The sequence below is a fragment of the Grampus griseus genome (assembly GCF_964374135.1).
Source record: "Grampus griseus genome assembly, chromosome: 17".
In the NCBI taxonomy this organism is placed as follows: Eukaryota; Metazoa; Chordata; class Mammalia; order Artiodactyla; family Delphinidae; genus Grampus; species Grampus griseus.
In genome coordinates this window covers 47203669-47217888 of record NC_139011.1, presented here as the reverse complement: position 1 = coordinate 47217888, position 14220 = coordinate 47203669, and the positions used below count along the sequence as shown (strand labels likewise).

Genomic DNA, 14220 nt, shown 5'->3' with positions numbered 1-14220 from the left:
TAAAGATGTTTAAAAAAAAACTGGTATAAGGAGATGGAGAGACTGGGAGTCTTATTTTCCCACCAATTAACTTTGCCTCTGACCATGACCTTCCCTTTGAGTCTCCTAGACCTTGGGGATGATCGCAACCCCTTGGGTTGGGTGACGGCAACCCCATCTTCACTAGAACCTCTATAGTTAACTTTGATTTTTCCCACTCCGTCTATCCATCCCATGTATGCAGTCAGACATTTGATCTTGGACTTTTCCTGACAAAATATGCTTGAATCTAACCATTTCTTTTCACTCCCACTGCTACTGCTATTGTCACTGCCTTAACTAGGGCTTTATCTTTAAGTTCTTTATATAAATATATAAATATCCATATATAAATATAATATACAAATAAATAAAATATAATATTAATTCTGATGATTTTAAAGTCTTTTCTTGATAAAGACTTTTCCTGATAAAGATACACAATATCTTATATAAATATTTTTGTATTATCTGTTCTTTTCTTAGAATTTTAGTCATATGATTCTATCCCTTGGTTTGTCTGGAACTTTTTGATTGAATGCTGGCTATTTTATTTGGCTTTTTTTGTTTTTCTCAGTGGAAACGTTGTTTTGCTTCAAAATATTTTATTCTACCTGGAAGTAGCAAATCTTCAAATTACAATTTTTTAAATGCTTTCAAATATCAATACTATAGGTGTCACAAAATCTAGGAAAATGACATTTAAAAATTAACTACTGCCAGATGTGTCTCTATAAAACTTTTCCCCCACTCTTTTAGCTATATATTCTTTAACTGCCTCCTCATATGACAGTTTATGTATTTTCGAAGTAAAATTTTAAGAAATAAACTTTGTAGTTTTTAGACATAGATTTCTTGTAACATGGTTGATTAGAATTTGCTTCTAGTTATTAATAGTTTAGAAAAGTTTATTTCAGCTTCACAATTTATTATTGATAATGTCACATTAATTTTCATTGTTAACTTTGAGAAAACCTCTATGGATTACTTCGTCATAAGTATTTACTATTATAAATGCATTACTGATTTCAGTACTGCTATAGGTTTGTGCATTACAGGGATTCTGATAAAATACTCATTCACACCATTCCATTACACACGTTGTTGATGGAGTATATTCATTCATTCATTCATTTATTTATTTATTTATTTATTTATTTATTTATTTTTGGCTGTGTTGGGTCTTCGTTGCTGTGCGCAGGCTTTCTCTACTTGCAGGGAGTGGGGGCTACTCTTTGTTGCGGTGCACAGGCTTCTCATTGCGGTGGCTTCTCTTGTTGCAGAGCATGGGCGCTAGGCACGCAGGCTTCAGTAGTTGTGGCTCGCAGGCTCAGTAGTCGTGGCTCACGGGCTCTAGAGCGCAGGTTCCGTAGTTGTGGCACACCGGCTTAGTTGCTCCGTGGCATGTGGGATCTTCCCAGACCAGGGCTCGAACCCTTGTCCCCTGCATTGGCAGGTGGCTTCTTAACCACTGCGCCATCAGGGAAGCCCCTGGAGTATATTCTTGACAGAAGAAAATTTCCGTTTTGACTAAGCATTGATGAGAACTGAATCTTTGACTTATCTTTCACATGCCTGATGATTGAAATAATTTTCCACAGAATAGCTTCTGGTTTTGTACTTTTCAGTTCTTTTTTTCTTCTTCAAACGCACATGCTTTGAGAGCTGTGAAGTGCAAGACATGGCTATATTGTAAGGTGGTGTTTGTCCTTATGCTTCTGTGTCTTGTGCTAGTTAAGTCAGTAGAGTAGTCAGTATGAGTACTGGAAGTTATTCCTGTAATGGGATAGTATATAGTCAATTACATATGGCGGTGTCTGAAAATCACATAATAGCCTCACTTAAAACATCTCCTTAGGGCTTCCCTGGTGGCGCAGTGGTTGAGAGTCCACCTGCCGACGCAGGGGACACAGGTTCGTGTCCCGGTCCGGGAAGCTCCCACATGCCGCGGAGCGGCTAGGCCCGTGAGCCATGGCCGCTGAGCCTGTGCGTCCAGAGCCTGTGCTCCACAACGGGAGAGGCCACAACAGTGAGAGGCCCGCGTACCACAGAAAAAAGAAAATCTCCTTAGCCAGATTTCAAAAAAGCCTGTGGCCATTCCAATATGATCCAACATAGCGGAATATGATAGAAGGAAAATTGGCAAAGAAAGAGACGCTGGTCTTACCTGATGGAAGTTAAAATATCTCACTTTTGACAATTTTGCAAAAACTTATAATTCCATGAACTAATTTCTAGGGTTCTTCATAGGGCCTAAAAAGGAACCCATAGAGTTGTGGAACAACAATAGAAGCTGCTGCGATGAGAAGCCCGGGCACCGCAACAAAGAGTAGCCCCCGCTCGCCGCTACTAGAGAAAGGCTGCACGCAGCATTGAAGACCCAACGCAGCCAAAATAAAAATAAATAAATAAAGATAAATAAATTTAATTTAAAAAAAGTAAGACTCAGGTTTGAGGCATGAGAAGTATGATGAGGAGAAATTAGCTAATCCTTTCAGAACTTTTAAAATATCAAACTCGGTCTCTAAGATTTTAGCATTATATACAACATTGGTTACTTATTAGTGGTTTGGGAAGGCCAATTTAAAATTTTCTGATCTTACTGTATTGAAATTCACGGCCCTAATGTTTTCCACATTGACTATATGAATGATGAAGTAAAGTCAATCATGTATTTCCTTCCCAACTGGACAGAAAACAAAATTTTAAAAAGTGTTTGGACTACTGACTTTTGATTTCTTCTAAGGCAAGTGTATAGGTAATTTTTATTCCCTGATTAGGAGAAAAATGGTGGAAGAGGGCAGGGTTAAGAATTAAGATTTCAAGAGCGTGAGAGGTAGATGGCCAACCAGAGTTCCTAAGTTTCAGTGCGTGTAACCGTTGCCGCCGCTTAAGCCTGCCAAAGCAGTGGTATGGCTGCTCTCCTCGTATTTGCTACCTCTAGAAACATTCTTGCCAGTAGTGGCAGCAGCGGGACTCAATTACCCCCTTTTCTCACTCTCTCCAGAAGCTCCAGATGGCGTCTTCTGTGGGCAACGTGGCCGACAGCACAGAACCAACGAAACGTATGCTTTCCTTCCAAGGGTTAGCTGAGTTGGCACATCGAGAGTATCAGGCAGGAGATTTTGAGGCAGCTGAGAGACACTGCATGCAGCTGTGGAGACAAGAGCCAGACAATACTGGAGTACTTTTATTACTTTCATCTCTACACTTCCAGTGTCGAAGGCTGGACAGATCTGCCCACTTTAGTACTCTGGCAATTAAACAGAACCCTCTTCTGGCAGAAGCCTATTCGAATTTGGGGAATGTGTACAAGGAAAGAGGGCAGTTGCAGGAAGCGATTGAGCATTACCGGCATGCATTGCATCTCAAACCAGATTTCATCGATGGTTATATTAACCTGGCAGCCGCTTTGGTAGCAGCAGGCGACATGGAAGGGGCAGTACAAGCTTACGTCTCTGCTCTTCAGTGCAATCCTGATTTGTACTGTGTTTGCAGTGACCTGGGGAACCTGCTCAAAGCCCTGGGTCACTTGGAAGGAGCCAAGGCATGTTATTTGAAAGCAATGGAGACGCAACCGAACTTTGCAGTAGCTTGGAGTAATCTTGGCTGTGTTTTCAATGCACAAGGGGAGATTTGGCTTGCAATTCATCACTTTGAAAAGGCTGTCACGCTTGACCCCAATTTTCTGGATGCTTATATCAATTTAGGAAATGTCTTGAAAGAGGCACGGATTTTTGACAGAGCTGTGGCAGCTTACCTTTGTGCCCTAAGCTTGAGCCCAAATCATGCAGTGGTACATGCCAACCTGGCTTGTGTATACTATGAGCAAGGCCTGATGGATCTGGCAGTAGACACCTACAGGCGAGCTATTGAATTGCAACCACATTTCCCTGATGCTTACTGCAACCTAGCCAACGCTCTGGAAGAGAAGGGCAGTGTTGCCGAAGCAGAAGAGTGTTATAATACAGCTCTGCGGCTGTGTCCCACCCATGCAGACTCTCTGAATAACCTAGCCAATATCAAAGGAGACCAGGGAAACTTTGAAGAGGCAGTTCGCTTGTATTGTAAAGCATTAGAAGTCTTCCCAGAGTTTGCTGTTGCCCATTCAAATTTAGCAAGTGTATTGCAGCAGCAGGGAAAACTGCAGGAAGCTCTGATGCATTATAAGGAGGCTGTTCGAATCAGTCCTACCTTTGCTGACGCCTACTGTAACATGGGAGACACTCTAAAGGAGATGCAGGATGTTCAGGGAGCCTTGCAGTGTTATACTCGTGCCATTCAGATTAACCCTGCACTTGCGGATGCCCACAGCAATGTGGCTTCCATTCACAAGTATTCAGGGAATATTCCAGAAGCAATTGCTTCTTATCGCACTGCTCTGAAGCTTGAACCTGATTTTCCTGACGCTTATTGTGATTTGGCTCATTGCCTGCAGATTGTCTGTGATTGGACAGACTATGATGAGCGAATGAAGAAATTGGTCAGCATTGTGGCTGACCAGCTGGAGAAGAATAGGTTGCCTTCTGTGCAGCCTCATCATAGTATGCTCTATCCTCTTTCTCATGGCTTCAGGAAGGTTCTCATGGCTGAGAGCCATGGGAACCTCTGCTTGGATGAGATCAGTGTCCTTCATAAACCACCGTACGAACATCCAAAAGACTTGAAGCTCAGTGATGGTCGACTGCGTGTAGGATACGTGAGTTCTGACTTTGGGAATCATCCTACTTCTCATCTTATGCAGTCTATTCCAGGCATGCACAATCCTGATAAATTTGAGGTATTCTGTTATGCCCTGAGCCCAGATGATGGCACAAACTTCCGAGCGAAGGTGATGGCAGAAGCCCATCATTTCATTGATCTTTCTCAGATTCCATGCAATGGGAAAGCAGCTGATCACATCCATCAAGATGGTATACACATCCTTGTAAATATGAATGGTTATACCAGGGGTGCTCGAAATGAACTCTTTGCTCTCAGGCCAGCTCCTATTCAGGCAATGTGGCTGGGCTACCCTGGGACCAGTGGCGTGCTTTTCATGGATTATATCATCACTGATCAGGAAACTTCACCTGCTGAAGTTGCTGAGCAGTATTCTGAGAAACTGGCTTATATGCCCCATACTTTCTTTATTGGTGATCATGCCAATATGTTCCCTCACCTGAAGAAGAAGGCAGTCATTGATTTTAAGTCCAATGGGCACATTTATGACAATCGGATTGTGCTGAATGGCATCGACCTCAAAGCATTTCTTGATAGTCTCCCAGATGTGCAGATTGTCAAGATGAAATGTCCTGATGGAGGAGACAACGCAGACAGCAGTAATACGGCTCTTAATATGCCTGTCATTCCTATGAATACTATTGCAGAGGCAGTTATTGAAATGATTAACAGAGGACAAATTCAGATAACAATTAATGGATTCAGTCTTAGCAATGGACTGGCAACTACCCAGATCAACATTAAGGCTGCCACTGGAGAGGAGGTTCCCCGTACCATTATTGTAACCACCCGTTCTCAGTACGGGTTACCGGAAGATGCCATTGTGTACTGTAACTTCAATCAGTTATATAAAATTGACCCATCTACTTTGCAGATGTGGGCAAATATTCTGAAGCGTGTTCCCAATAGCGTACTGTGGCTGTTGCGTTTTCCAGCAGTAGGAGAACCTAATATTCAACAGTATGCACAAAATATGGGCCTTCCCCAGAAGCGTATCATTTTTTCACCTGTTGCTCCTAAAGAGGAACATGTTCGGAGAGGCCAGCTGGCTGATGTCTGCTTGGACACTCCACTCTGTAATGGACACACCACAGGGATGGATGTCCTTTGGTCAGGGACACCCGTGGTGACTATGCCAGGAGAGACTCTTGCTTCCCGAGTTGCAGCTTCCCAGCTCACTTGTTTAGGCTGTCTTGAGCTTATTGCTCAAAATAGACAAGAATATGAAGACATAGCTGTGAAACTGGGAACTGATCTAGAATACCTGAAGAAAATTCGTGGCAAAGTCTGGAAGCAGAGAACATCTAGCCCTCTGTTCAACACCAAACAATACACAATGGACCTAGAGCGGCTCTATCTACAGATGTGGGAGCATTACGCAGCTGGCAACAAACCTGATCACATGATTAAGCCTGTTGAAGTCACTGAGTCGGCCTAAATAATGACTGTGTGCACAGGAGAATTACCCTGTACCTGAGCCTCAACCTTCTGGGGGAAAGGGAACTACTTTTTCCTTATCTGTACAATACCATGCTGCAGATGGGTGACAGACAATGATAAGAAATAGCACAGCCAGACTTGCTTCCTGCATGATCATGATCACGATAGGGAGAGACACAAGAGATGGGAAACTGCTGTTCCACAAGGAGTCTCCATAGAATTTTGCAGCAGCCAGGTGTCTGGAAGGTCTGGAAGGTAAGTCTGGAAGGTCTGATCTCCCTTGGTCTTCCATGGGATGGATGGTTAGTGTGGAAGGGAGATAGAGATTGCCCAGCCGTTTTGTGATTATCATGGATTGATTGAGTCTTCTGAATTAATATTTTTCTTTATATTTTGGGTATTGGAGCTTTTAAAAATGTTTGGTTTCAGGTATTTTTATTCATGTGAAGTGTGTATGATTCTCTTGAGATAAGCTTTTAAGCTAAAATATTCCTTGTTTTAGTTTCTGAACTCTACAGATAATTGGGGACTTCGCTGGTGTAGTCTTTTTATAGGTTTTGTAAACCACTTGAGCCTATATCAGTCATTTTAGTGTCTGACATAATGTTCGGAAGTATCAGTGCTTTGTTGGTTTATAGATGATGGCTTCAATTCTTCTCCTGGTCCGTTTCCTTCTTCCCTTCCCCCCACTTTAAAAATTCTCCTGTAACTTGGCTAACAAAAAACCAAGTCTGATTCAAAACCTCCCAGAGTGTTTCTCTTAACCGCATCATCTGGTGCCAAATGAAGATTCTTAGGAGTGATTATTAATTCTGAAGGGCACAGTTGTGGTACTGTCGCTGATGATAATAATAATGGATTTTTGGCCTAGAGTTTTGACCTATTTCACCAGTGTTTACCGTTGACTGCCCCTCTATGCTGCTTCCAAAAGTGATAGTGTGTGTTAAGATTTTTACTTTCATTTCTAATGTTTGTTTGTTTTTTTTAGTGAGTCCTGTTCTACCTTTTTCTTTCAGCAGAAATGAAATCCCAGGTAAGTATAAGTATTCAAATATTTGATCAGTAAGTCACAGTTATCTCCAGTACATTAAATAACTTTCATCAAAGAAACATGTTATAGGTAAAAAGCTCTGAAGGACCAGCTATGTATATGATAATTATGTTTCAGACCTTCTAGGGTATTATATATAATAACTTGTCTTCTGGACGTGGTCTTGAAGTCTTTATGGATTCAGTCTCAGTAGTAGCGAACTGCACTGCTACTTGGTTTGGAGTACAAATTAGACTTTAGCCCTCCTGGAGGTTGAGTTTTTGGTATTGAAAACCATAGGAATGAAATTATTGTATTTCAACAAAGGATCGAGGGCTTGAGGCTTAAACAAGGCAACATACGTGTGGGAAGCAGTCAGCCTTGAGGGCAGGTAAGGACATGCCAGGCATGTGGCCGCTGCTCGAAGGGACTGTCCCTACTTGTTCCCCTCCTTGTTCCTTTCCATGGGAGATAAATCACCAGGGCCCAGAGATCAGAAAGATTGTCAAATGAGACAAGCAAAGCTATCTCCCCCCTGCACATGCAGGTTATTTTTGATGCTTCTGGGTTTATGGGTTTCCTCCCAGGGAAGTTAACCTTGAGCCGAGACAGTCTGTAGATAATGTAAACCACCATCTGGCAACCTTCCGATTTCTAGGCTAGATAATCTGCAACTGTAGCGCAATAAAATTTGCCTTGCAACCATCAGTTGTCTTGGTCCTTCTGACCCCATGCGTCGGTGCTACTTCAGTTCCTTACCCCTTCCCTTCTGACCCTGGGCGGTGAGATCCTCTTTCTCCGGCTGGTCCGCGGCAAGTGGCACTCGAACAGGGACCTGAAGCGTGAAGGCAATTAAAAGAAAAAGAAAGTGCAGGTAAGAGAACCCTTATGCAAAATATGTGTGGCCACCAGTAAAAGTGAAACGAATAGAGGCATAAGGCAATAGTCAGAAGTAAAATAAGATGGGGCAGAAGGGCTCAAAGATGTATGAATTATTTGCTCAGGTTTTACTTTTGATGCTTAGAGCTCGGGGTAATAAAGTTTCTGAACTTTATTGTTGACTGAATTTTTACAGCATATCCATGGTGTATCTCCCTGGTTTCCTGATGGCGGCTCTGTTGACATAGAAATCTGGCAGAAAGTTGGAGAAGATTTAAAAAATTATTACGAGTCTCGAGGGCCTACTCATACTCCTGTTGTTACATATAGTTTGTGGAATCTGATAAAAATATGTTTAGATTCTTCTCATGATAGTGTTGATTTGAATGTAAAGTCAGAAAAACATAAGCCTCTGACAGAAGGAGAGACTGTATTATCAACTACTGTGTCGCCACTTCCTAAACCGAAAGAGCTAATTAATTTAAATATTTTAGATGAAGAGGAACATTTTGACTTAACAGATGAGGCTTGTAAACATAAAAGAGAGAAATATCCTGAGGATGATTTTCTAATGGCTGTGATAGATAAGTCAGTGAAAAAGCTGCAGGTTAATAAGGACTGTCTTCCTCAAAAATCCACATCTGTAAAAATGCTGAGTCCCTTGCAGCGCGCTGTACAAGGAGCAATAAAACGAGGAGAAGATCCTATTTTCTGTTGTCCCGTCATAGAAAGACCTGATCCTAATAATCCTCAACAAGCTACTAGGGAGCATCAGGCTCTCCCTTTGAAAGTTTTGAAAGATTGAAAATCTGCCTGTGCTCAATATGGGCCCACTGCTCCTTTTACTACTGCTATGGTTGACAGGAGAAGCTCTTCCCCCCGCTGATTGGAAGTCTATTGCACGAGCTTGTTTAAATGGTGGAGATTACTTAATATGGAAGTTTGATTTTTATGAAGGGGCTGCTGAACAAGCAGAAAAGAATGCTGCCCATAATATTCCAGTTGATTATCATATGCTGATTGGGGAAGGACAATATCTTTCTTTACAAGATCAATTAACTTATCCCTTTGTTGCTTATCCTCAAATAAATCATTTGGCATTACAAGCCTGGAGGAAATGTCCTTCTACACACAAAACTGAAGATCTTTCAAAACTTAGACAGGGACCTGATGAACCATATGCTGATTTTGTAGATAGGTTGTCACAGGCGGTGGGGAGACTCATTGTGGACGGACTCACTGGTATGATTGTAGTTAAGCAACTTGCTTTTGAAAATGCTAATAATGCGTGTCAGGCTGCGATTCGACCTTGGAGAAAACGGGGAACATTGGAGGATTATATTCACCTTTGTGCAGACATTGGGCCTACTTATATACAGGGTGCTGCTGTGGCTGCAGCATTAACTAAAGTGGGGTTTAAAAACAATCAAAAGGAAACAAAGACTTGTTTTAAATGTGGAAAGGCAGGTCCTTTTGCTAGAGAATGTAGATCTTTTAATTCTAACCCTAGTCCTTCCTTCCCTACTCAGAAACCTCCAGATGGTCAGAAAATCCCTGGTTTATGCCCTAAATGCAATAGGGGAAAACATTGGGCACAAGATTGTTGCTCAGTGGCCCACAAGGATGGGCCACCACTGTCGGGAAACTCCTCCCGGGGCCTTCCCCGGCCCCAACAAATAATAAGGGCAATGTCTGTGTATCCTCCTCAAATTATCAATCAGACATTAACCAAAAACAAAAACATACAATATGCTCGCTCTCCAGAGCAACACCAGGAAGCGCAGGACTGGAGCTCAGTACCTCCGCCCGATATGTATTAACTCCTGAAATGGGTCCTCAGGCCCTCTCTACGGGCATCTGTGGACCTTTATGCAAGGGTTTGATGGGACTATTATTGGGAAGAAGTAGTGTCGCCATGAAAGTTTTAACTATTATGCCAGGAGTCACAGATTCTGACTACGAAGGAGAAATAAAAGTCATGGCACAAACTATTAAAAATATAATAACTATTTCTCCTGGTGATCAAATTGCACAATTGCTACTTTTGCCCTTTGTACCTCATGGACAAATTTTACAACATCAAAAGAGAGAAACAAAGGCTTTTGGATCGTCTGATGCTGCCTACTGGATTCAGAAGATAGGGAAAGAACGTCCAGAAATGAAATGAACCATTAATGGAAAGGTTTTTTCAGGTTTGTTAGACACTGGAGCTGATGTCTCTGTTATGACGCAGATACACTGGCCTAAACGTTGGCCCATTAGTCCTACTATTACAGAACTTCACGGAATAGGACAAAGTTCTTCTCCTATGCAAAGTAGTCAGTTTTTTTTATGGCAAGGTAGTGAGGGCCATTCAGGATATTTCCAGCCTTATGTTTTGCCTGGGCTGCCTTTAAACCTCTGGGGCCGAGATATATTAAAAGAAATGGGAGTATTACTTTATAGTCCAAACTCTCAAGTCTCTAATATGATGTTGGATCAAGGATTTCTTCCCACAAAAGGGCTGGGAACAAATCAACAAGGAACTGTCTATCCTATTGATGTGAAAATAAAAAATGATAGACAAGGTTTGGGTTTTTCTTAGGGGCCTTGGATTCTCCTCCACTCACTGCTGATCCAATTACTTGGCTGACTGATGACCCTGTATGGGTGGACCAATGGCCCCTCACAAAGGAGAAATGAGAAGCTGCAGAACAATTAGTACTGGAACAATTAGGGCATTTAGAAATTTCCAGTAGTCCTTGGAATACTCCTATTTTTATTATCAAGAAAAAATCTGGAAAATATAGGTTATTACAGGATCTAAGAGCTGTTAATAAAACTATGCTAATAATGGGAGCTCTTCAACCAGGCCTACCCTCTCCAACAGCCATACCACACAATTATCATCTTTTAGTTATAGATTTAAAAGATTGTTTTTTCACTATTCCTTTGTTTCCTGAAGATAGAAAACATTTTGCTTTTAGCTTGCCTGCCTTAAATTTTAAGGAACCCATGAGGAGATTTCAATGGAAAGTATTGCCTCAGGGCATGGCAAATAGTCCTACATTATGTCAAAAATATGTGGCTCAGGCCTTGACTCCTGTGAGAAAAAGGTTTCCATCGTTATATCTCATACATTATATGGATGATATACTTTTAGCCACTGATAATATTTCTTTATTAGAGACTGCTTTTCAATTTTTACAACAGTCCTTACAATCATTTGGCTTGGTCATTGCCTCAAAAAAAATTCAAAGACAATCTCCATTTTTATATTTGGGAAAATATATTGATAACACTACTATTAGGCCTCAAAAACTGCAAATTCGAGTTGATAATTTAAAAACATTAAATGCTTTTCAAAAATTACTTGGCGATATTAATTGGCTAAGGCCTTCCTTAAAACTTACTACTGCTCAATTACAGCCTTTGTTTGATATTCTTAAAGGTGACTCAGATCCTTCTTCTTCACGCTCTATGACTCCAGAAGGATTTCAAGCTTTACAAATAGTCAATAGATCTATCAGTTCTACACAATTAACTAGAATTCATACTCACCTTCCAATTTTCTTAATAATTTGTCCAACTCCTCATGTGCCTACTGCCGTCTTATGGCAAACTGTTGGAATTATTGAATAGATTCATATGAAATCTACACCCTCTAAAGTTATTAACCCTTATTATGAACTTTTTAGTAATTTAATAATGCAAGGTAGAACTAGATGCTTACAACCTATAAGTATAGAACCTTCTCAAATTATTATCCCTTATTCAGTTAGTCCACAAAATTGGCTTTTTCAACACAGTAATGAATGGGGTCTTGCTCTTGCAGGATTTTCAGGTACCTTGGAATGCCATTACCCTGCTGATAAATTGATCCAATTCAGCAAACTTAACTCATATGTTTCCTTCTATAATTAGGCAACAGCCTGTTCCTCAGGTACCTTCGGTTTTTACGGACGGTTCTTCTTCAGGAGTGGCTACTGTAATCATTGACGACGGAACAAACCTCGTTAAAGAAACTTCCTTGACTTCAGCTCAACGTGTTGAACTGTATGCTGTCATTATGTCTTTTAAACATTTGCCTTCTATATCTTTTAATTTGTTTTCTGATAGTAAATATCTTATTAGCTTGTGATTTCTTCTGGAGACTGCGAGCATAGGACATACTAATGACCCTGAATTATCATCCTCTTTTCGTTTGCTTCAACAGCTTATTCGTTCCCATGATGGTCCTGTCGCAGGTCTGTATATCCGTGCTCATTCTAACTTGCCTGGTCCATTGACTAAACTTAATGCGACTGCAGATGTTTTAACTCGATCTAAACGTGATCTTTATCCTGTACATTTTCCTCCCAAGAATAGAGTTGAAGTTACTCCTCCTCCTCAATCTCTTTTCCCTAAAGCAGGACATGTCCCAATTTACCGTACTCCTCCTTTCCGTTCGTCATGCTGTCAAGAATGGCTAATATACTGCATTCATTATCTCCATACTCTTGATACTCATGGTCCATGTCCTGGACACCCTCATATTATGGTAAGTTATGATCAAACTGCTTCACAAGCAGCACAGCAGTTGCACGCTTTACACCGTCAGTCAGCGGCTACATTACACACACAATTTTCCCTTACTGGTGAAGCCGCCCCACAAATTGTGAAGCAATGCCCACAATGCTTACCTCACCTTCCTGTTCCACATTATGTTGTTAATCCTCGTGGATTATTACCTAGACATTTATGGCAAATGAATGTTACTCATATCCCGTCTTTTGGGAAATTACAGTTTGTTCATGTCACTATCGATACTTATTCTGGTTTCCTCTGTGCTACAGCACAGACCGGAGAAGCTACTGAACATGTTATCTCTCCTTTATTACACTGTTTTGCTTTCATGAACCTTCCCAAAATTATTAAAACAGATAATGGGCCCGCTGCTTTTGCAACATTTTGTAATTCATTACAAAATTACCCATATTACAGGCATTCCATATAACCCTCAAGGACAAGGTATTATAGAACGTGCAAATAGATCTTTAAAGCTAACTATTGCAAAAATAAAAAGGGGGGAATTGTATAGAACAATGCCACATAACCTTATAAATGATGCTCTGTTTATTTTAAATGTTCTCACTGTTGACAAATTTGGCTGCTCTGCAGGGGGAAGGTTGGTGGCTGAGCCAAGATTGGCCTCTCAATCTCCGGAGGTCCTCTGGAAAGATCCGTTAACCAGCACTTGGCGTGGTCCTGATCCTGTGTTGATTTGGGGACGTGGTCACGTGTGTATCTTTCCCAGATCAGCGCCTGGACCTTGCTGGCTTCCTGAGCGCTTAGTCCAGCAAATAGATGGCTCGCCACAGCTCACCTAGTTCAGAAGATGAAGAAGCTCTGCACCTCTCCTGAAAATCTGACAGTGTTGATTGAGAAAAAGAAGAAGAGGAGACCACTTGCCAGGACGACTCAAAGGAGTGATGTTCCAACTTGGGGACAAATTAAACAACTGGTTTCATGAGCTCAAGAGTCAGTGAAACAACAGAATAATCCTGTTACACCTGTAACTTTATTTTTGGTTATGTTGGCAACCATTTCATGTGTTCCCTCTGTTAATGCAGCAACTTACTGGGCCTATGTACCTTATCCTCCACTATTACAACCCATATCTTGGTCTGAAGCAGAGTTTCCTGTATTTTACAATGATAAGTGTTTATGGGCCTCTTATTGGGAATATAAAACAAATCAATATGTCTGTAAATTATACTAACTGGTTTAGTACCCATCCTGTCTGTCTTAGCCCATTGAATCTGGAAGCTGGATGTGTAAAGGCTATTAGTTATGAGCATACAGATGTTTATGAGGGAACGGATCAATCAATTAGTTTGTCAGGCTCTCCAGGCATCCTTCATTTTACAGGAACCAACATTACTCTTACATGCCCGGCTACCAGCCGACGAGAGGATCTTAAGGATACCATCATTTGGTATAAAATGGGCAAGCTATTAATATTAGAGGTCAAATCTCATACGCCTCACCACTTAGGGATTCCGCTATTACTATAGCCAAGGTTACAGGTGAAGATTCAGGAAATTATTTCTGTATGAAGCGTTTACTTGGAGGACAAGGGATACTTATAGCTGGACATAAGGTTACTATGC

At 41.2% G+C, this 14220-nt stretch overlaps 2 protein-coding genes across 3 annotated transcripts in view; one reads left to right on the top strand and one right to left on the bottom strand.

The window, feature by feature from the left end:
• The window catches only part of LOC309835493 (uncharacterized protein), a 126009-nt gene that overhangs the window by 44927 nt on the left and 66862 nt on the right, over positions 1–14220 (bottom strand). The gene's annotated exons all lie outside the window — the stretch shown is intronic.
• Positions 3035–6194, top strand: LOC309835550 (UDP-N-acetylglucosamine--peptide N-acetylglucosaminyltransferase 110 kDa subunit-like; the record flags this gene model as incomplete). The annotated part of the gene is made up of 1 exon (XM_082675108.1): positions 3035–6194. The coding sequence occupies one exon, from the start codon at positions 3035–3037 to the stop codon at positions 6176–6178; it is 3144 nt and encodes a 1047-aa protein (XP_082531234.1). The 3' UTR covers positions 6179–6194.